This window comes from Indicator indicator, chromosome Z, assembly GCF_027791375.1.
Source record: "Indicator indicator isolate 239-I01 chromosome Z, UM_Iind_1.1, whole genome shotgun sequence".
Classification (NCBI taxonomy): domain Eukaryota; kingdom Metazoa; phylum Chordata; class Aves; order Piciformes; family Indicatoridae; genus Indicator; species Indicator indicator.
The window spans coordinates 20,203,474-20,226,418 of record NC_072053.1 but is presented as its reverse complement, the minus strand read 5'-3'; the positions used below and the strand labels follow the sequence as shown (position 1 = coordinate 20,226,418).

Sequence of the window (22,945 nt, the reverse complement as noted above, 5' to 3'; positions counted from 1 at the left end):
GCCTCAACTGGACTCAGTCAAGCCCTAAATTCAGAAAGGTGCAGAGGAGCCTGTGCATGTTCTAAGTGGACAAAAACATGGGAGGTTTCAGCTACAGACTCCTTGCAGTAAGGTAAGGAGTAGATTTAGAATCCACCTACGATCAGTTGTATTACATCTCTGCCTTCAGACACACTGAAATAGAAAGGGTGAGGAGGAGAATGACTGTAAGGCCACTGCATCTTTTTTACTTGGTAAGCTGCTTAAAGACTTAATTATATTTGCTTGAAGTTGCTCAAGATTTTATTAGGCACCACACATTGCATGAGAGTCAGAACTCAAGTGACAGTAACTTTAGTACATTTTATCTCTTGTACTTGACAAGTCTTTCTCCCCTTGCAGACATATCACTGAACAGGCTTGTGCTGACTCAGATTTTGCTTTCTCATAACATGATACATGAGCATTCTCAGTGCCATTGGTCTTTTCACTGTGGATGGGGATGTTTTGGAGAATATACCAAGTGCTGATATTCTCTCAGGTACTGAAGTGATGAATTGTAGGATGGTTTGAGTGGGAAGGGACCTTAAACATCATCTAGTTGCAACCCCCCTGCCATGGGCAGGGACACCTCCCACTAGACCAGGTTGCTCAAGGCCTCATCCAGCCTGGCTTTGAACATCCCACTGGTGGGGGGCATCCATGACATTCCTGGGCAACCTGTTCCAGTGTCACACCACCCTCACTATAAAGAAGTTCACTCCCTGAACTGTCTTCCAGCTGCAAGGGAGGCTCAGAAGCTTGCTTGGTTGGTTGGTTGGTTTGGGTATTTTTGTTTGGTTGGTTAGTTTTCTGTTGGTTTGGGTTTTGGTTTTTGTTTTTTCCCTTGTTGGTTTGGTTTGGGTTTTTTGAGTCTGGAAAATGAAGCTTAGTCTACCTCCCCTCTTGCTTCCCAGCCTCTTTTTTGGGAGATGGCTCCTGGTGGGCAGCAAAGTTCACAGTAAGGCAAATATATGCAAACATTTTTGGACATGGCTTCTGAGTGTGCAGTGGGGTCCAGGACTGATGCTGCTTTAGGACAGAGGAAGCAACACTGAAGCAACAGCTTTCCCATACAAACACGTTTGTATTTTGATGCAGGGGATAATTCTTTCCTGAGAGTGTGGTGGTAGGCCATGACACATGGCCCAGTACAAATCCAGACAGCCTCAAGGTGTCTAGACAGGTTCTTTCTCTCCCCTCCTTCCCACCACAATAACAGGGCAACGTGGGAAAAGGAACGCTTTCCCTTGGGTGGCTACCTGTTAGCTTTAGTGCCCCATTGGGCCAAGTGACCTCTGGCATTTTGTGTATATACAAGTGGCAAGGGAGCCTAGGGGCTTTGCTCAGATCTGCCTTGCTGTTGCCTGCTCAAGCCTCGCTCACATCTGCTGAAGCCTCGCCTCACTTCAAGCCTTGTCGTCTCGAGTGTCCTGCCTTGCTTCCAGCATCTGGTCCAGAGCCCTGGGATAAAGCCTGAGCCTCGAATTGGATTACAAACTGACAGTTTCTGGAGCCTGTCAGCAGAGAGAGCAAGCTAGGGACCATCTCCAAACTCTAATCCTTGTGAGTAAATCCTGGCCTCATATCTTCCTAAGGGTTAGTGGTTGGCCTTTGGTTTATAAGTGAGTGGAATTATTTGTGGCATAGCTTTTTCCAGTCTCTGAACTCTCTAAATTGTGTCAAAATTGCCATTAAGCATCATGGAAGAATTCACGACCGAATAGAACCTGTAAATAATTCTATCAGTTTTGTACACAGTTTTGGAGTGGGGTCTTTGGGAAAATAAAAATAACTATATTTTATAATGCCTGCCTCGTTAATTTAACACAAACTAATACAGAGGGCCACGAAGCTGCAGCATCACTCCCATGCAGAGTTAACAGCACACCATGAGCATGCAGAGTGGAGCATGGAAGGCAGGAGACGGCTGCTCATCAGGATACAGGAACGTGGGCTCCAGCCCCAAGCTTCTTGCAGGGGATGAGGTCACTGAGATGTGCTGTTTCCAATTTCCAGCTGCTGGTAGGAAGCCCCATTACCAGCTGTCTGAGCATTTCAGGCTGTTGGAAAAAATGCACAAGGAGGGCCAGCACCGTGAATCTGGACAGACCAGCACACAAGCAGGCTTCTAAAATAACAGACTGAAAAAAATGATGAATAAATACCTGTGTTAAACTCATCAAATAAGAGTCTGTCAGGGCAGTCAGGATTGTAAACAGTGACAGATGCATTGCCATGAACTGATTCAGGAACTACATGTTTTATCACAAATCAGACTCTCCTGAAGCCACCAGTGTGGCTGGGAACTGGCATCTGCAGGACTGAAATCATAAACCTCTACTGCTTGTGCAAAGGAGCAAAGCCAACACTATCAGTGGAATCTTACACTGGTGATATCTCACACCAGGATCCCATCACTGGGTCCAATCAGACAGAGGCCATCATTTCTCCAAGAAGATACTTTGTCTCATGCTGTTGTAACCTAGGGAACCCAACAGCAGCTGCTTGTAGGACTGTTATTGAGATATAAAAATTGTATCTTGGGTTTCTTCAAATAAGTAGGAAGTTACTAAATCACAGATTGTAATTTGCTTCAGTTGCAGTTCACCACTGTATATAAATTCTTAGACAAAGGCATTATGGAAATGACTATTAACATGAGAACTAATTTGTTACTGTTCTGACAAAAACACAAAGTATGGCTTTAGTCTGCCCTTATTATCTCCATGACTTATTTTCAAAAGGATCAGTAAGGGTCTGAATAGAGGGGAAGGGGAAAGGGATGAAGAGCATTTGGAAACTTTGCTTCTATGAAACATTTTGCTGAGAGTTGGCTTGTACCTCCAGTAAACAGTGTCTGCAGAACTAAACAGTTCTAGGTGGTTTCAGGGTACTCAAACTCTTGGAACTGTGGCTTGACATTAAATTCAGAGCACTTTTGGTGCTCTCTGTGGCAGACCCAAACCACAAGGAATGGAAGATTTAAACCACTGATCTGTCCTAAGCCTTGCACCCATTTCTATTTATTTAAACAAAAAACTTGCTGGGTTATGCTTGCACCAGCAGAACATTTTCTGGGTTACATCATGTCTGCCTATGCTGCTTCTCTGAAACCTCAACAGCTAACTCCTCCAAGAGCTTTTCCACGAGTACACCCAACATGCAGCACCATGACCCCAGTGTGCAGCTGTTTTTCAGCCTGGATGCAGAGGCCTCCTCCAGCAATGGGCTGAGAACCCGTCCTTCTGAGCCAAAGCCAGAAGAGGCTGCCTCTGCTCCAGGACCTGCCCCATGCTGAGGCCTGACCACACTGCTTGAGCCAGCAATTCTTCCCTGCAGCACACAAGTCTCATGTGTTTAAGAAAAGACTGAGTCAACCTTTTGTGTCTGTCTCTTGCCTGGATGAATGCTCACATCAGTGTACAGAAAGCCCCAGGATGCTTTGGGTTGCCAAAGTCATAGCTTCCCTGGGGTCAGGTCAGATGATCAAAGGCTCCATTACCATGAAGCAGCTTGCCTTTTGTGGCCCACATGGACCTCCAGCCTCTTTGCTTATCCCCCTCCCTCCGGCACTCTAGGATAGTACCCTAGACTGCCAAAGCCCTGCAGAGAGCAGCTTTTATGGTCTAAATGCAATATACATACAGCAACAGTAATTTGCTTAGTTCTGCAACATTCAGAGCAGCGAAACCATGCACCACCTCCTTCCTTCTCCTGGCCAGCCAGCCAGCCACTGCTCAGGAAAATTCACATCATGTGAAGAGAGTTTTAAAACTAAATCGCAGTCGCGCATAGTGATGAGGCATCTGTCAAGTGATTTCCAGCCAGCTATTCCACTGGCCCTCTCTTGGCCACTTCTCTTAGGGCACTGTGTTGTAAGTTTACTACAGCATGCAGCAGCATGGCTCTCCCTTGGCTGTTGCTGTCTTGGGGTGACATAGAGCAAGCACATTGTCATATATTTGACCCAAAGAGTGGTGGAAGAGAAACCAGCAGACCTTCCTGCTGTCACTAAGCCTCCTGCTCAGCCAGCATGGAGAAATACTATCTTACCTGGTACCAAGAAAGCCAAAAACAAACCATCTGGAAACTCCAAAATGTCTGAGGAAGTTCTTTGTGTGGAGTGATCATGCTAAGGGATAGAGAAACACAGTTTGAAAATTTGTGGGACTTCTCAACAATCTGTATTGCTGCTATAAGGTAGTTTCAAAGTTTGTTAGAATGGGAAACCTTAGTTGGAGTGGGAAACCTGTACTACTACTAGCAGTACGTACACCTGAGAAATGGCTCCAAACTTACCTGTCAATAGAAGGCATAATCTGAAAAACTGTCTGCAGCAGCTTTGGAGTGGATTCTATTCTATCTGACAGACCCAGAAAGTTAACAACCAAGTCACAATTTCAGGTAGGAAAACCTCATCCATCTGACTTACCTGCACTACATTAAAACAGTGTAGTGAGATTTCCCTCAATACAATAAGTACTTGGGGATGCTGGTGGATGAGAAGCTCAACATGAGCTGTCAACGTGCACTTGCAGCCCAGAAAGCCAACCAGATCCTGGGCTGCATCAAGAGAAGTGTGGCCAGCAGGTCAAGGGAGGTGATGCTCCCCCTCTACTCAGCTCTGGTGAGACCCCACCTGGAGTACTGCATCCAGTTCTGGAGCCCCTACTACAAGAAAGATCTGGAGGGGCTGGAACATGTCCAGAAAAGGTCCATGAGCATGATCAGAGGGCTGGAGCACCTCTCCTATGGAGACAGACAGAGAGTTAGGGCTGTTCAGTCTGGAGACGAGAAGGCTATGAGGAGATCTTATTGTGGCCTTCCAGTGTCTTAAGGGGGCCTACAAGAAAGCTGGTGAGGGACTTTTTAGGATGTCAGATAGTGATAGGACTAGGGGAATGGAGCAAATCTAGAAGTAGGTAGATTCAGATTGGACATCAAGAAGTTCTTCACCATGAGGGTGGTGAGACACTGGAACAGGTTGCCCAGGAAGGTGGTAAAAGCCCCATCCCTGGAGGTTTTTAAGGCCAGGCTGGATGGGGCTCTGAGCAACCTGATCTAGTGTGAGGTGTCCCTGCCCATGGCAAGGGGTTTGGAACTAGATGATTCTTGAGGTCCCAATCAGCCCTGACAATTCTATGATTCTGTGAAATGAAGACACAAAAAGAGCAAATGCGAAAAAAAATTGGAAATAGTTTATTTGCTGCATAAGGAAACTTCTTGTAAATTACATATAAAGAAACTTGCTATGCTGTAGTATATAATTTTCAATATTCCACAAAGATAACTGTAATAAATATACAAACCAAAACAAAGTAGAAGACTAAATCCATCAGGCAACCTACAAAATGGTTCATCAAGTTTTATACTTTGCAGCATTAGCATGCTTAAAATCTTGTTGTTCATTATGAAGTGCTGCAGCAAAATTCTTTTCACATTTCTTTGGAGCATTTTAAAAACCATCTAACTATAAAATACTGTTCAAAATTAGCTGGCATTAGTCAAACCACCCAAGGAAAGTGACACCAAGGTCTAACTGATGTTTTTAAAATCCATTTTAGTTTTGCTAGGGTTAGGGTTTATCTGATGTAAGCACACTACAAATTCAGTCAGCTTGAGGCACTGCTGACTCTTGTCATATTATGACTATATAAACTTCATGGATTATACAGCTCTGGAAGATTTCTCTATTAGAGACATACCAACTAACAAGAAAAAATAATACCATAGTGAAGCTGCAAGCTAGTTAGAATGGTTGTACCCTCAAGTGAAGTGTGTACTTAGAATCATTTTTCCGTATTTTCATACTATACCACATCAGACATTTTTACATGACTTTAAATGTACAAGTGCTGACAAAGGCTTTACTGATGCCCCTAGCCTCTAGAAACAACACATAGGAATTTTTGCTGTTGTCCACCTATCATGTCTACATTTTTTTCCACAGCAGATGAATATTGTTTTACACTTCACTGCTCTTGACCACATTGACAGTCAGGTCTGTGTTATGCTGTACAGATCTTTTACAAACTGAAAACACTTCACTCTGCTTCACTACTACTGAATACTTGGGGGTATAAAAAGAAACTTTCTAAAACACGATTACCTAGAAATATTTGTTAACAAGCTTAATGCAAATACGTAGAAAAAATGGTCTAGTTACAAAAAATTCATCAGAAGGCCAATAAAAATATACTGAGGAGATCTTTATAAAAGTGAGGTTAGGAAGTATGAGGCATTGACATTCACTGTAAACATCCTGTGTTCACTAGAATCCCTTGTCTAAAGTATATGTTCTGGTTTTGTTCCTGAGCTTCATGGCCAACACTTGCATAGACAGCTAAACCTATCATAAAGGGTTGTTTATACAGAGGTTTCTGTACTGTTTTGTACAGAACTTCACGAAATCAATGATTTTTGCCTTTTGAAATAGTTTCACTACACTATCAGGCAATTCAAGGAAACTATGAAGCATGGTATGATTTTTGTGTACTCAGTGCATTGGATGGTTTGCGACAGCTACCTCATGGTGCATTATTCTTAAATAATAAGCTACACTAACAAGTGTAGTTGTTTGATGTCCTGGCTTAGTATAAATACCTATTTCTGCTCACTGCTGCAAGGCTCACTTCTGCTCTGCCAAAGACTGCATATGGCAAAATGTCAGGAATCTGAGTGCTACAACATCAAACAACTAAGTTTATCCCCATTAATAAGATGCAGCTTATAAACAGTATAGAAGACATAGATAATTTCACCTTTACCCAGGCAACGTAAGTGCTTTCTTCTAAGTTAACCTCCCTCTACTGAAGGAAGCTAGAAGGTACTTTCAGGGTAAAGAGGGCATGGAGTAGCCTAAGTAAAAAGTCTGAAGAACATATTTGCATTTTGGATAGGAAAATCAGGCATGTGTTTAGCTGCTGCACATGCAAAAATACACATGGGTAGAGACAGACAAACAAATCCACCTCACAAACAGCACAATAACACAAAAGCAGCAAATTTGCGATTTTAAATCTTACATTAAGGCAAATCTAGATCGACATCCATAACAGGAATAATGAAAATGGAGAGTTTTACTTGGCTTTTTTGTTTACTTTTTCTGTGATTGGCTTTTACACATTGATAGGATTTGTTTGAGCACTTTCTGGACATCTTCATCCATTTGACCCTAGACAAAGGAAGAAAGAAAAAAAATTGACTGAATTCAAGCATCTACTCTTTTAAAGATTTACAAACTGTTTCTCAGGAATAGTAATTAGGTAATTTCCCCCAAACAAATCAGTGCTTAAATTTATGCATGAATAGCCACACTTTTTGGGTAGGATGCCTTGGATAAAACATGCAAAGTTCTCACTAGATCTGCACAAGAAACATCTTTCATTGAAATACTACAACTGTGTAACTGATAACATGCAACAATACCTGCACAGCATATAGCAGATGCATCCTATAAACTGAGACAATCTCCTGATGTTGTTTCTTTGTCTCCTGCAAAACAGTTAAGCAGAAAGTCACAAACTGTTGAATTCAGAACTCCTCAATTAGATTTAGAGAGGTCTAGGTGGGGAATTATGAACCATAGTCTTATGCATGCATGGAAAATCATCTCAGACAGTACTGCACCACTATCCATCCAAAACATAATTTGCTTGTAAGTGTGGTCCACAGAAACACTGTAATTCTACCTCTCCCATTAAAAAAAAAAGGCTGGTAAGGTGACATCAAAGTAAAGTTCAAAAAAGTGCTGCGCTGCAAAATTGTGGAATAAGCACAACTCCCGCCTGAGCTTATCAGCAAGCAGAATTGAGGAAAGCCAACAGTATACTGACATATCAACCCTCAGCTGCAACTCAGCTCTTTCCTGAAGTCAGTGACCTATCTGTCACAGCTAATGCCTTCCCAGGGAAGAGGAGATGGTTACAAAGCTCTTAACCCAATAAATCCTCACTTAATTACTACACATTCCAACAAGTTTGATCACAGACCACCACATTTCAGAAGCCATCTTTCCAAAACAAGGTGAAGCTATTAGGAAAGCTAGCCTACAAGAAGGGAAAAAATGCTTGTGCCTTGTTTCCAATCCTAATATGCAGGGTATCTTTGCACCTTACACTACTCTGCAGGTCATTGAGCAGTGGGAGATCAATTGTGATTCTGAACTTTGTGGACTGAGGCAGGCAACAGTTTACACTGATAGGATGCAGTCTTTAACTGTCTGCCTACATATTTCTCCACAGTGTAAGAGGATTGTTTTGGCCCATACTGACTCTTCTTTCTGCTGGAGAAGGCAGGAAAACATATACCAGGTAAGCCATTTAGCACATCACACTTGAAATTCTCCTTTCAGAGTCACTCAACTCTCAACAAAGGCTTGTGGTGGGCAGTACCTTCTCTTCCCACTCAGCAATGAATTTGTGTGTTTCTTTTGGCACAAAAGCTCTTGGAAATAGCAATTATGACTCAACCCAAACTAGAAGACTACCCTTTTCATGCACAAGTAAATGCAGTAATAATTAAAGAAAAAAAAAAAGAATTAAGCAATTCAGAACTTCAGAGAATAAACTGTGCTCCCTATAAACAGATTTACTTGATTTGAAACTTCAGTGACAGTTTTCTTCCAGAAAGTCAAACTTATTTTAGCTAAAAAAAAAAAAAAAACAGTAAGCTTTGGCTGATGAATATTCTTGAGAAAACACACCAAGCCACCGCACACGGTCTGTATTTTTCACAAATCAGGGTCTCTGCAGCAGGTCTGGTCATTACATTCCACTGCAAGTACAGAAACTTTGTTCTGAGGAAATACACTGGGGAAAAAGGTTTTCACTCAGAGTATTTCTAAAGAGTAGCTCATAATTTGCAGATGCTAAATGTTTGAAAGAAATAGAGACATAATAGAATTTCTGGATACAAATTAATTTCCTTGTATTCATTGACTGTGCTCCACTTTACATAAGGCAGAGCAGAGAAAGACAAGCATTATCTTCAGTGAACTAGGAATAATGTTGGCTTTACAATTATCACACTTACAGTCAGTTGGTTTTGCAACTGCTTCACTTGTTGTTGTAAGGCCTCCAGCTGTTGGCTTTGTCTTTTGGGAGCACCAGTTGAGTAGGAAAGCTGAGAAAGGCTGTTCAATGCTTCTTTTAATTTGCTAACTTCCTTGGACATTTCATTGATCTAAGGAGGCAAAAAATTATGTTTTCACTAAAAGCCACATAATGTAGTGTATTCTTGTGGGTCTCATCTTGGGGTTATTTGTGACTTTAAATTTAAGTGGGGAAAAAACGAGATGCAAATAAACTCAACGGACAAAAAGACATCACATAAGTGAAGAGCTACAGTGCTTCTCTATCCCCCCTCCTAGCCCAGACTATTTCAAATGCATTCCTTATTCTGAAAATCAGCAATATTTTACAAACAAGGACTGCATTTACCACATTTACAAATGCTGCTGCTGAACACAAGAGAGAAATGTACTAAACATAGGTCAGCTATTCAGATCCACCAAAATATACAGCTTTTTATATAAAAAAAAAAAAACTGTAGTGACAGATATGGTAGCTACAGAGGGAAAACTTAGCCAAGTCATGCTAAGATTGAGATGATAAAATCAAAATAGTAATTTTTTGCTCCTTTCTGATCTTTTGTTTTCCTGTCTCCTCTGGAATCTCTTGCTGCTATAACTCTCTTTTTGCCTTAAGTTGCCTGAATAGTGTAAATCCAACAAAAGTAGAATTTAAAAGAGGTACATTGAAAGATCATGGATATCTCCACAGGGGAGGGAAACCAACTGTGAAGCTAAACATACTGACAACTTTTGACTTTGCTATCCAAATTTTCGCATGGGCAGTTGTTCCACTCTAACACGTAATATACAATTGTCTGTTAGGTTACTCATGCACCATTCAACACATTTTGCAGTCTGAACTCACATACTACCCCTCACCAACCTTTCTGTCTTTGTCCTCTTCTAGTTTTGATGAGCTTTCAGAATATCTTTTAATTTCTTCTTGAGCTTGGTGGTACTTTTGCTGAAGACCATTCACCTCCCATTCCTTTGCTTGAAGCAGAGTATGCATACTTGCTTTCTCTTCTTTCAAGTGCAAAACTTCCCTTCTCAGTTGCATAGCATCTAAGGACACATTTTCCTTCTCTTGGATCGCATCCTTCAGTTTGGATGACAAAACACTAACTTCACCTTCTAGTGAAGACTGGAGCTTTTCATACATAACCTTGGGTACCATTGCTTCACTAACTGCAGCTTTTTCTTCCAGCAGTTCCTTTTGTAAGTTTCTTACTTGCCTTTCCTTGTTGGCAAGCAGTGCTTTGAGTTCATTTACTTCTTCCTCCATTACCTTTACAGTATTTCTGAGTGCGTTCATCACCTGATGGTGTTCAGTAATTGGCAAAGAGTTTTGTTTCTGAATGTCTAAGAGTTGCTTTAGTTCTTCTGCTTCATCTAATGCTTTTGTGTACTGGGATTTCATTTCTGATAGCTCATTCTCTGCTTTGTATTTCAAAGAATTTGTTACCTGCATCAGCTTCTCATGTTCGTCTCTTGGAATGTAGTCCAAAGCTATATCATCTACAGTTTTTCTCTTCCTGTAGTCTTTAAGCTCTGTTTGTGCTTCTTTGTACAACTGAGACAATTCACTAAGTTGTCTGTTGAGCTCATCTATCATTCTGTGCATTACATCTTTCGTCTCTCCATCTTCAGCACTAGCTTGCAACTGTGTCTGACTTGTCAGCTTGTCCTGTAGCCTTTTAATTTCCTCTTGTCCTTCTTTGTACCTCTCAATCAACAATGCTTTCTCTTGATTAATGTTATCAATAACTGAACAATATGAATTCTTAATTTCCTCACACTCTTCTACAGACAATTTGCTTGTTACATTCTGCTCTCTTTCTTCAAACTTTTTCTGTAGCTCTCTCACTTTCTCTTTTTGTCTTTCACTTTCCTCCAACGCTCTCTTCAATTCTTGCTTAAGAATTTCAACTTCTTCACATGTAACCTTCAGTCTACTCAGATCAGAATTAGTCTCATCACGTTCAGAGGAACTAAGACCCACCTTCATTTGCCTTTGTATGTTCAGAACCTCTTTTACAGCTTCCTCACACTTGTTTTGAGTTTCTTGGAACTTCAGGTTAAGATCAGAACCATTTTCTGAAATGCCTGTATTGTTTAAATGATCTGTTTCTGGGACTCTAGATTGGACCTGAGCTTCTATGTGCTTTCTTTTGGCTTCAGAATTCTCCAATTTCCTCTGTGCATCCTTTAAGTCTTCCTGGAGGTACTTCACTTTTACTTCACTGGGGCCTGTCAACTTTTCTTGAATCTGTGTGGCATTTAATGCAGACTTCAGCTCCTGAGTTGAGAACTCATTTTGTCTATCTGTTGTTTGATCAAACTCTGTTTGGGTTGAATAAGATTTTACTGTTGAATCCACTTCTTTAGGTTTTCTTTCCTGTGAAGGCAGAGACCCAAATTGCACAGTAAAAACAAGTACAAGATCATACTTTTGAAACTAGAGTAAGAAAGGAAATCTTTCTATATCCTACACAGAAAGATAATTAAAACCAAATGAAAGGCAGTTATATTAAAATCAGAACTCAGCTGGTCCCATTTAGTCATCTACAGTGAGAGAAGGCAGTAAGTGCCATGCTCCTCTTAAAGTCTGGGCTGATCTCCATAAGCAAATAATCAAAGCTGTGTAAATTAAAATCCTGCTAACACAACTGTTAACAATATCTTTTAGAATGTGTTTATCATAATAAACAATGTTATTCCATAGTTTATGGGAAAAGTGAGAAGATCAAAACACTGATCCTTTGGGACTGAGTGTTTCCATGATCTTACCACCAAGAAAGCTCATGAAATTATCTTCATAGTACACCTCTTTAAAATGGTAAGCAGCTCTTTGTTCTGCTGGGAGAATAAGAGAGCACTAGAACAGCCACCTGTAATTTGTCCTGCAGCTCCTTATTGTGCAATGTCAAAGAAGCAATTTTTGCTTGCATCAACAGAAGTAGATCTTGCTGGTCAGCTTCAGGACTTACATCCAACAAACTATCAGTACCTTTGGAGGAGAAAAACATATTCAAAAGCTTTCAAAAAGATGAAATGCCAGCTAGTTAGTTATTCCAAGCTCTCAAATTAAGCAATTTGTTCCCACGAATACTACTGAGCAAGAAAACTGTTCCTAAGGATTCTTTCCCCAAAAACATGTTTGCTCACCCATTAGAAGCAGGAGGTTTTGGTGGGGAGCTGCTAATGAAATTAAAAAAACATTACCCCCAATACTGATTCTGTGTCACATTCTAAGCAGAAGGGCACAGAGGATTTCTGACCAGATTTCAACATTGCACACCACCTCAACCATGCAACTGAATATGAAAACAAGGATTAAGTATTGTTGTATACCTGTTGTGCTGTCACTCAGTCTGTCTTTGTTATCTTGGTGCAAGGAGCCGAATTCTTCCTGCTGAAATATCATAAGAAAATGCTTTCACAGAAATCAGCTGTGAAGCTGGACAGTTCACCAAACAGAAGGATAGACAATACAGCTAGTAATGAATAAAGCCTGGCAAATGGGTTTATTTCTAGAGTCCTGTTTACTTGTAGCAAGTAGTAGTGGCCAGTATTTCAAAATCTTATGTACTTTTTAACTTGAATTCCAATTGCCCAATTAGATAGCAATGAAATATGGGCAATGGTCTGACAGATTGTATAGAAGATTGCAGCTGCTGTGATAAATTATAGCAGTATTTTCTAATGTATTAAAAAAAATCCTCTCTACCATAAGGTAAACATCAAACAAAACACAACTCAGTGATTTCCCTGATGTCTTTTGGTGAAAGGGATTCTACATTTCCAGTGCACTACGCCATGATCTTTGCTAGTAGTAGGTAGAGCTCTCACAGCATTAATACTTACTTCCACAACCATATTTATGACTCATTCTACTTACATGTTCAGTAAACAAAGTGATCCACACTTGCTTCATAAATTACATTGAAATAGATTTGGATTATTTCCTGTTCCTAAACTTCAGTGAATTAATTCAGAAGAAGTTATGCAGACAGTTAAATGGATTATTAAGATACTGTACTTTCCTTCCCTAAGCTTCATTTAAGAACAGAAAACTGATAACCTTGCACATTTGATCAGCAAAGAAAGCCTGCCCCTTTCCAGTCATGGAAGTTGAAGTTGATGAGAGTGGACAGGACATATCACTAAGCTGTAAAAGGTTTTATATAAATAGGTTATGCATACATATGCGTACATAAAACTACCTCTCTAACACAGACCCATTACACATACATTAAAGAGCAATTTTTCCTTGCACTAACATAAGTCATAACTCTAGGTTAGTTCAAAAAGCAGATCTAATTGCTCAGTGCTGTTCAGAGTCAGTATTACACGTGCACTGTGGGTGTTACACAGGTGATATTCTGGTTTAACATTAAACCTGTTATACTGCATTTTGATGCTACCTGACTCTACTTAAGTATTTTAGTTTCAAATGTATATGTACGTATAATAATGTGCACATATACATATTATTATATATATATTATATAATATATATATTAAAATATACATAACTATTCACTTAAGGAAGTTGGCAAAACCATAAGACCTTCTTCAACATTAGGTGGAAGAAGCAACTGTACTGTAAAATTTGTGCAGTTGTACCCCAGACCATGCTGTATTTCAAGCAGGTTTGCTTAGTTAACCTAACCAACATGTGCTTTCATGGTAGCATCCGAATGTCACATACAACACTCATGGTAAGACAGGCATTTAAAGCAACAGTGACAAAGAAAATCCAGCTCACATCTTTCACAATGTTCAAATGCTTTTCACCCCCTAAAAGCTTTTCAAAATTGGTCTTTTCTTTACCTGAATAAGACTGACAGGAGGAGGTGGGGCTTTGCGTTTTTTTGGAGTTCCACTTCTTTCTGAACTTAATTTAGAGCCTTGATCATGCTGAAAGTTTCACCAGCCAGAAAAGGTAGGTTTGTTAGTTTGGTTAGTAAAGTCTGAGCAAGTTGTTTTGTAAAAAACAAACAAACAAACAAACAATCCCACATTAATATCAACTTGAGCAGCTCATGCAGTGCCTTTTGCTTGTGTTTTTTTTTTTTCTTCTATCTAAAGGCTACATCTCTACCAACACAAAGATATTAAACATGCCTGACAATAAGAATCTGCCCCCTTGTAATTCATGCTTCAGTTAAGATTTAGTGAAAAAAGCAGAAGCTGACAATAGGTTTAGCACTAGGTATCTTCAACACTTCCATTCATACATAATCCAGTCATGACATTCTTAACTGCTGCTATCTTTCCTCTCCACCAATTTCTGAGACCCTTGAAAAACCCATCTCTCCGTTAAGAAAAGGAAGGAACCAATGCATTGCACCCTCATCTACTTTTCAGCCACCAGCACATCTGCAAGGTCTACTTGCACTCCATGACACTAAATAAAAAACATAAGAAACTAATTTAATTGCCTAAATACTCTGGGTTTCTCACTGGCAGGGGTCTCCAGTAAGATTTAACCAGGGATAACCTTCAACTGTATGTTTAGGAAGCAGGGAACTTTTCTAGATTATCATTCCTACAGTTTAAAGAGATCCAAAAGCCAACCTCTAGTATGACACATGGAAAAAGTGGCACATCTTCCTGACACACATGGACCTCACACACACTCTCCTTCTTTTTCTCACTGAGGGTGCTGGCTGCTGTTACAGAGAGAAGCTAAGTCTAAAAAAAAATGTTGAAACACTTGTCTTAAATAAGCCACAAAACCTTCTCACATTATAGAGTAGTCAATGGCAGTGTTTCTCACTGTGACATTTACTTTTGCTTCTAGACATGCCAATTACTGTTTTTTCTTAAGTTACACATCTACATTGCTTTAGTATTTTTAAAACTAAAAGGACAAGTACCTCCTTTGCTTTTGTTGGTGGCTTTGTATCTGTGAAGCAGAAAAGAAGTGAAATTAGGAACAGTTATCAAAGAAAAAAAAGTTATTTGCCATTCCTAACCCATCTCTCAGGTCTGCTTTCCATACCATAAATACCTCACTGTTTTTTTAATTCCTATTTGAAATCTAAGAGATGTACTTTAATTTCTAAATTTCACTTGATTCATACCTTTTTTCTGACGCTTTTTGGGTTTCAAAGAGGTAAAAATTTGAAGGATTGTGACAATTCTTCTACTGTAGTCTCACACCATTCTTGCACATTACTTCCTGCCTGAGAAATCTGTCTTAGTTCAACCATAAAACTCCATATCTGCATTAGTTCCTTCTCCAACCACTCTGCTGAGGAGCTGTAAGTTCTTCTTACCCTTTCACATCATAAAAAAGGATCTATTCCAAACTACACAAGACTTCATGATGCTGCTATATCAGCTTACCTTTTCATTCTCCAAAACACTTCTTTTTGCCCTGCTCAGTGCTTTACCCCATGCTAAATATCACCATCTATGGCAAAGACCACATTTTCCTGCTTTTGGAAAGCCTCACCCAGAACACCTTGAAGACAGCTCCTGAAACTTTTCAGGCTACCTTATGAAATACATTTGTTCATTGCTAATCATACATGTAGCCATTGCAAGAAGCGACAAACTGCAGATTGGTATCTCTCACATACCCACATCCTGAGATAACTTTGATGATAGGAGATTCTGGATCCCTGTATGCTCGGAGAGCTTGGAGTAATGCAGGGCATTCTGTCCAAAGACATCTACCAAACTGACATCTGCACCTTTCTTAAGCAAGGTTTCCACCATGTTAAGGCTACCAGCCTCACAAGACATCATCAAAGCAGTTCTGGATAAAACAAACAAAACACACACAAAGTAAGTGTCAGGAGTGTACTCTTTAAGCAGCAGCTCATTTTTTTCAGGACAAAAGCCTAACAGTTACTGTGTGATAAAGTCCAAAAGTTTATCAGCATGTGTACTGACAGGTATATGTCTCTGCTGTTTCTCCTTACAAACACCTGCTTGCCCCTCCTCTTCTTCCCTGTGTTTCCCAGATGGACCCTCTGCAAAGACCTGGCATGATTTGCACAGGTCTCCAAACATTACTAGAAATGGGTTCCTGGGGCCAAGGGGAGAGCCATAGACAGAAATGGCTGCAGAACAGATCTCACCAACCACAGTCCAATTGCAGCTCTGCAAGCAGTGGTACAACACAGAAGCACTTATTTCATTGCTGCTCTCCTTCACATGTTGCTTTTCAGTCAAAACAGTCAAATAGATTTCAACCTAAAAGCCAAACAAACCTTGAAGCTCTTCAGTGAGACCGAGGGGTAGGTTTCACCTGAAATTCTGACCTACGCTCTTCTATAGTTTGGATTTTTTTAAGAAGTCCATTAGTGCACAACCAATTGCCTCTCCCACACAGGGCAGGTAGTCAGTGCCAAATTATGGAGTAAAAGTAGTACAGAGAACGAATGTTTCCCTAAAGACTTGTATCTGGTTTTCTCAGTTACTTGAAGGGCCGTAAGAGATGTACATAGTAATTAGAAACACACAGAAAGCCCTACCTCCACGTATGATCTAATGCTGCTTTCCTTCTTGGGCATAATTCTGCCTTCTCAACATGACAACATGCCTAATAAGGTTGCCATACTCACTGGCAAACACATTCCTCAGTGCAGATACGAAACTTAAGTTACTACTATGATAATATTTGCTAAGCGAATTAAACACAGTCCCTATACCAGGTGAGTCTTGGAGAAGTGATGGTTATTACAGTGCTGTGCTAAAATACAGTGCTGACTGGGAACCTGGATAACATCTCCAGTCACAGGGATGTTTTTTATATCACTAAAATAACTCACTTGGTTTGGACAAAATTGGAAATTGGAGCTGTCATTTTCAAAAGATACCCTCTTCCTCTCCCAATGAGGCTTCTCCTTTCCCAGTAAAAACTACTTTTGTGAACACAAGACACAAGAATAATCACTCTCCTTAGCAGAAAGAAAGCAAAAAGTAAAAAGGTATATTCCATGTTACAGAATTTTAAGCTTCTACATGCAGTACTCTCTTAAAAAAGAAAATGCAAAAAAGCAAGCTTGTCCTATGTGTGACAGAAATGCCTTCATCTAATTAAACTAGAACTTCTAACATTGTCTGTTGACTAAACAGGAAGAGAGTGAGGGGAAGGAGGAGGTCCCAGAGTGGGCAGTACTTGAGGTTCAAAGCAGTGATAAGGCCATTGAAATCAACCCAAAGAACAAAGGGGTTTTCTTTAGACAACCTAAAACAAAGAGCATGCTAATAAACTTTGGACTCATAAAAAACAAGTTAGGGGCCAGTCTTATCCTCCCAGGTGCTGCCAAAGAACAGTATAAGCATTGTGTGATGTATAATAATCAAGATTGATATCAGGTGTAAATGCCAAGTCTTCTCAGCATCCAGCTTCACCTTCACAGTTTAATCAACTGTTTACAAAACAGTCTATGATTTCAAAGACTCTTGAACTTCATCAGTATCATCATAACAAGCACATTTTTCACTACAATGATGTTGCTTTTTGAAAATATGATTGTGAGACAGGCATTACCTATAAATGCAACACATCTCTACGTAGCACTTTCTAAGATGACAGCAGCTCTGCTATATAGCCCTGGGTTTGGTGTGGTTTTTTTTTTGTTGTTGTTTTGTTTTTTTGGTTTTTTGGTTTTTTTTTGGTTGGTTGGTTGGTTTTTTTTGCTGCTGTGGCTGCATTATATTAGAAAAAAGAGCCCTCCACAGATATCACTGCCAAGTAACAGTTTTAGGATTCAAGCTGGAGAAATTAATTCATGTCAAGAAACTGAGACATCTACAAAATGTGTGAGTAAGAGCTATCAATCAGATTCTTGTAGGAATTATTAAAAACCCCAGAATTTACTGCTCTGGTAGACTAAGGGAAATCTTACAGGCACATCAAGTTTTATGGGTGCATAGTTTCTTTTTCATCTTTCCCTTTAGGCAGAACTCTCTAACCCTTCTCAACAACCAAGATGTGTTGTATACTACAGAAGGCATTATTTCACCTAACAACAAGTATTCTGGGAAGAATTTGAGAACGAATTTTCCTTTTACAGTCAGCTTCAGGGAAGAATTAACATGTTAACCTGCTGTACCTTCCATTTTTATTCCTGGTATTGACGTCTGCTCCATGGTCCAGAAGATATTTGCAAACTTCCATATGCCCATTTTGTACTGCAAGCAGCAGAGGTATGTTCCCATCCTAGGAATACATTTAAAGAAACTATGAACAACAACCCATTCACTCACACATATCACTCTGCAATGTGAAGGTCAGCTATGACCTTTATTTCTATATAGCACAAACGAGGTGCTACTATCAATAGGTTTTTCTCATTTACCATAAATGCAGCTGGGTTCACCTTAATTCCATTCTTGACCACTGGGGATGCAAAGCATTAGGAGTTGCAATGCTTTTTGCTATTGGTACTCCATTTGTTGTTTGCTTAATACTATAACACAATGCTTTTGTGTTATAACACAGCATCTCTAAGTACCTTCAGAACAAAAATGATCATTTTAACTAAGCTCAAGGCGAAAGTACAACGCTTCACATAATCACAGAATAACTTCTTTAGAAGACAACTTCAAAGGTCATCTGAGGTTTCTCCCCCTTTGCTCTCAATCCAAAGCTAGGCAAACTTCAAGTTACAGTACAGTGCTCAAAGACTTGTCCAGTCAAGTCTTAAACATCTCCCAAGGCAGAGACACCATTAAGTCTCTGGGTACTAGTTTCAGTGTTTGACCACGTTTCATGATAAGATTTTTTTTTTTTCCTAGTACCTAACTGGAATTTCCCAGTTAGGTCCACTGCCCAAATTCTGAGGTTGGGCTGGCTCCCCCTTCACTATGATCAATCATGATGCAGTTAAGGACACTTTTAAAATAGTCCTACAGCCTTTTCTTCTTAAGACTGAGCAAATCTTTTCTGCCTTTAAATGGCATCTGATGAAATTTTAGATCTACTCTGTGACAGATTCCTTTATTAGAAAGATCAGATAGGAAGGAGATAGATGCAAGTCAAAACCAACTAATCAAACCAGTTTAAATACTGTTATGCCTTTTCTTTGTTCCCCTGTCTTTTTGCATGTAATTGCTCTCAGGTCCTTTCCCTCTATCATCAGAGGGGTTTTCTACCAGGCAGTTGCGCCATTTCCAAAAACAGTCCTGGCTGTTTTCAGTGTTTATAGTGTAGTTGTTTACTACATAATAGTGATTGTAATACTCCTAAGCCTTTAGACTACATCAAGTATAAATTTTTTCCCTTCAGGCTTCTTATCTTTGGTTGGGCTTTGTGAGCATTGCACAGCAACTGGCCACATAATGGTCCTTTTTCAAAGGCTACCACAGAAGATAAAAAGACTTCTAATTATCTTCTGAATGTACCAGAATTGAGTCTAGTTACTTGTATCAATGCCTCCATTTAATGAGAATCAACCCCGCCACTACTGTATGAGATTGTGAAGCATTTCCCCACCTCTGCTATGGCATACTGCAAAACAAACTTCCCCCATCAGAGAAATAAAAAAAAAAAAAATCAGCAGCAAAAAAATCTGAAGTACAGAAAGAAAGAAGAGGTACCTACCAAATCTTTCACATTAATTGGACATTTGTATTCACACAGAAGCTGAACTGCCTGAAGACAACCACATGTGGCTAAAAAAATAAAAAATAGACAAGCATAGAAGTTCATTAAATTCCATATTAAAAACTTGCTTCCTGTGCTTTGATGTGCATGATAGTGGGCTCCCAGAAAAAAACCTAAATTATATTTCTCTGTTTTAGGAAAGAAGGACAGAAAGACTAAAGGGTGAACAGCAAGTTCAGAAATACAAAACAGAACAGAAATGCAGAAATACAAGCAATATTCATAGTCCAAATTAGCAGGAGAAGATACAGGCTTGTGTGTCTTTAGGTTGATTTTAATGTTAATCTTTAATCTGAAGTATTCAAATAGCTCCACACTTGCAAGCTAAGCTTGTTAACTGTAATTCACTGAAATCCAATATTCACAGTATTTCTCTAAAACAGAAAAAAATAAAGGAGAAAAATACCTCAAATTTGTAAACCATCAGATGGAGTCACTAGATTTATGTAACATTAGATAAAAATTTCCATCAGGCTGAAGAACTAGGAATATCAAGCATGACAAAAGACATAGTACAAGCTTTAAACAAAGAAGTTACCTGCAAAATGTAAAGCTGTTTTCCCAGAATTGTCAGTGCTGTCCACTGGACATTTACTCTGCACATTTCAATAAGGAGAAATGAATAAATACAGTTTAGAGGAACACCAAGAAAATAAAACATGATGGATGACAAGGACAGAGTGATGAGCAACTTTCGGAAAAGTTTTATGAGCTACTCCAGGAAAGAATACTAAAGAAAGGCACAGCTTTCCTCTATACCAATCTAGCCTCTACTTTCTTTATACCACCTTATACTGAAGCCATGGGAAAAACTCATGGTGAGAGAGATACCTCTACAAAAAATGTTCTAGCTTTGGAATAATTTAAATCAGGAAATAAAAAAAGGAAATAAACCTTCTCCCTTGCCTCAGAAAGGCTTTGTATTTTTTTACATTACAGTAAGAGCTAAAGCAACCATGATTACGGAATCAGTTATGTTGGAAAAGACCTTCATGATCATCAACCATAAACTTAACACAGTCAATCCATCATGACACCATGTCTCTAACCATTACATCTTTTAAATACTCCCAAGTATGGTGACTCCATGACTTCGCGGGCAGCCTGTTCCAAGGTTTTATAACAATTTAGGTGAAGAAATTTTTTCTACTATCCAATCTAAACCTTCCCTGGTGCAACCTCTTGTTTTGTTTATTAGCTAGGAAAAGAGATCAACACCCACATCACCTTAATTTCCTTTCAGGTAGCTGTAGAGAGCAATAAAATCTCCCCTCAAACTCATTTTCTCCAGAATAAACAGCCCAAGTTCCCTCAGTTCCTTCTCATGGGACTTGTTCTCTAAAACTTTCATCAGTTTCATTGCTATTCTTTGGACACAAGAAGATATGTCTCTGAAACATTGAGCTTCTGAAACTTTCAAATATAGTGCTGCCTCCAACACCCCTATGGTTTTCTAGGAAAGCAGGTTCACATAGACTACTACATTCTGTAACAAAAATGTCAAGACTCTGTGTAAAATAATTATTTAGCCTTTTTAATTCAACTCCAGCAAGTGGAGACATTCCTCACACAGTTTTCATCATGACGTTGCTCCACAGAAGTACAAAAGCAATCAAAAAACTTTTGCATTTACAAACATATTTTAAAACCTGCATATGTAATAATCAGAATCCAACAACAGCACCCTGTGGTTGTAGCTGGTAAACGAATAGGCAGCAGACACTTGGTATTAAACACACACCTTAGTGGATGAGGGATTGTGCCGTTGCATGCAATACTTCCAGCGACCGCTTGATGTCACTGCTCATACTGTAAATGCGTTTACGGTAGAAGCCCTATAGACAATGAAGTCTGGAAGACGGTAACCTCACTGGTTAATGATAACCCTTTGGTTAATGATAACCCTTCTGCAGGTGTGGATGAATAGGGGAGTCAGCTTGCAAAAAGCACGGAAGTGGGAATGAGCTAAATTGGATTCAGTATTGTCAGAGACATTGGCAGGAGTCAGTCACGGGACAACTGGAAAGCCTGAGGGAAGGATGTGGACCTGATGGAGTGGGTCCAGGGGATGGTCATGAACATAATCAAGGAGCTGGAACACCTCTTCTATGAGGACAGGCTGAGGGAACGGGATTTGTTCAGCCTGGTGAAGAGAAGACTTCAGGGAGACCTAATAGCAGCCTTCCAGTACCTGAAGGGGACCTACAAGATGGCTGGAAAGGGACTGTTTACAAAGGACTGTAGTGATAGGACCAGGGGCAATGGTTTTAGATTAGAGAAGAGTAGATTTAGGTTGGACATTAGGAGGACGTTCTTTACTATGAGGGTGGTGGAACACTGGAACAGTAGAGGCCCCATTCTTGGAGATATTCAAGGTCAGGCTTGAAAAGGCTTTGAGCAACTTGATCTAACGGAAGATGACCCTGCTGACTGCAGGGAGGTTGGACTAGATGACCTTCAGAGGTCCCTTCCAACCCAAACCATTCTATGATTCTTTGATTCTATGGAAAAATAATTTAGAGGTTGGGATACAGCATCCATACTCTTTCTGTACCACTGTGCTCAAGTGGAATTATAATTCATGATTTCATCTGTAATTTGAGCCACAGTCTTACTGAAGTTAACTTCAAACTCCTAAAAATGTGTCCCATTCCTCTGATCGCCTCCACAAAAACTCAGCTGGCTTTCTCAAATGGAGCCAAGATGGACAGTGTTTCTTGTTCTTCACAAATGCACATCTCAAGCCTCAACACCATCTTCTCTTTGCCTTCACTTTTGTTTTTCTTACTTTATTTCCTCATTCTCTCTACTCCCTTTATAGCCCCATGCTGTCTATTACCTCCTTCCACTGAGGATTTGAGTATTTCCATATTTCAGCATCTGAAATATGGCTTTGGCTTCTTCTGGCTTTGATTTTAAAATTTGTCAGGTATTTGCATGGGAATGACAAACAGAAAGCATTCCAGTGGAACAGTATCAAAATTCCCCCATAAGTGAAAAAAGAAATCTTTTCCTTTACACCTCTTAAACCATCTATTTCCAAACCACCCAATCACACAGACAAAACACAGGAAGCTAGGAAGAAGCTGCAACCTCCTTCAAACCCAACCCTGCTATGTCAGATCAGCAGGTCAGGTCCAGGTTTGTGGACCACTCAGAGGAGACACTACACTGTTTCCTATCATCCATTCACAGTGCCTAAAACGTCTTTAATCACA

General features: G+C 39.8%; 1 protein-coding gene across 1 annotated transcript in view; it reads right to left on the bottom strand.

The window, feature by feature from the left end:
* Positions 1–6,611: 6,611 nt before the first annotated feature.
* RAI14 (retinoic acid induced 14) overlaps positions 6,612–22,945 on the bottom strand; it is a 66,899-nt gene continuing 50,565 nt past the window's right edge. The window contains 13 exon segments of the mRNA XM_054398230.1: positions 6,612–7,195; positions 7,450–7,515; positions 9,055–9,204; positions 9,978–11,492; positions 11,986–12,104; positions 12,449–12,509; positions 13,179–13,265; positions 13,931–14,017; positions 14,980–15,008; positions 15,688–15,866; positions 18,175–18,281; positions 19,665–19,735; positions 20,266–20,323. Of these exon segments, the coding sequence (XP_054254205.1) occupies positions 7,118–7,195; positions 7,450–7,515; positions 9,055–9,204; positions 9,978–11,492; positions 11,986–12,104; positions 12,449–12,509; positions 13,179–13,265; positions 13,931–14,017; positions 14,980–15,008; positions 15,688–15,866; positions 18,175–18,281; positions 19,665–19,735; positions 20,266–20,323 (2,607 nt within the window). The 3' untranslated portion in view covers positions 6,612–7,117.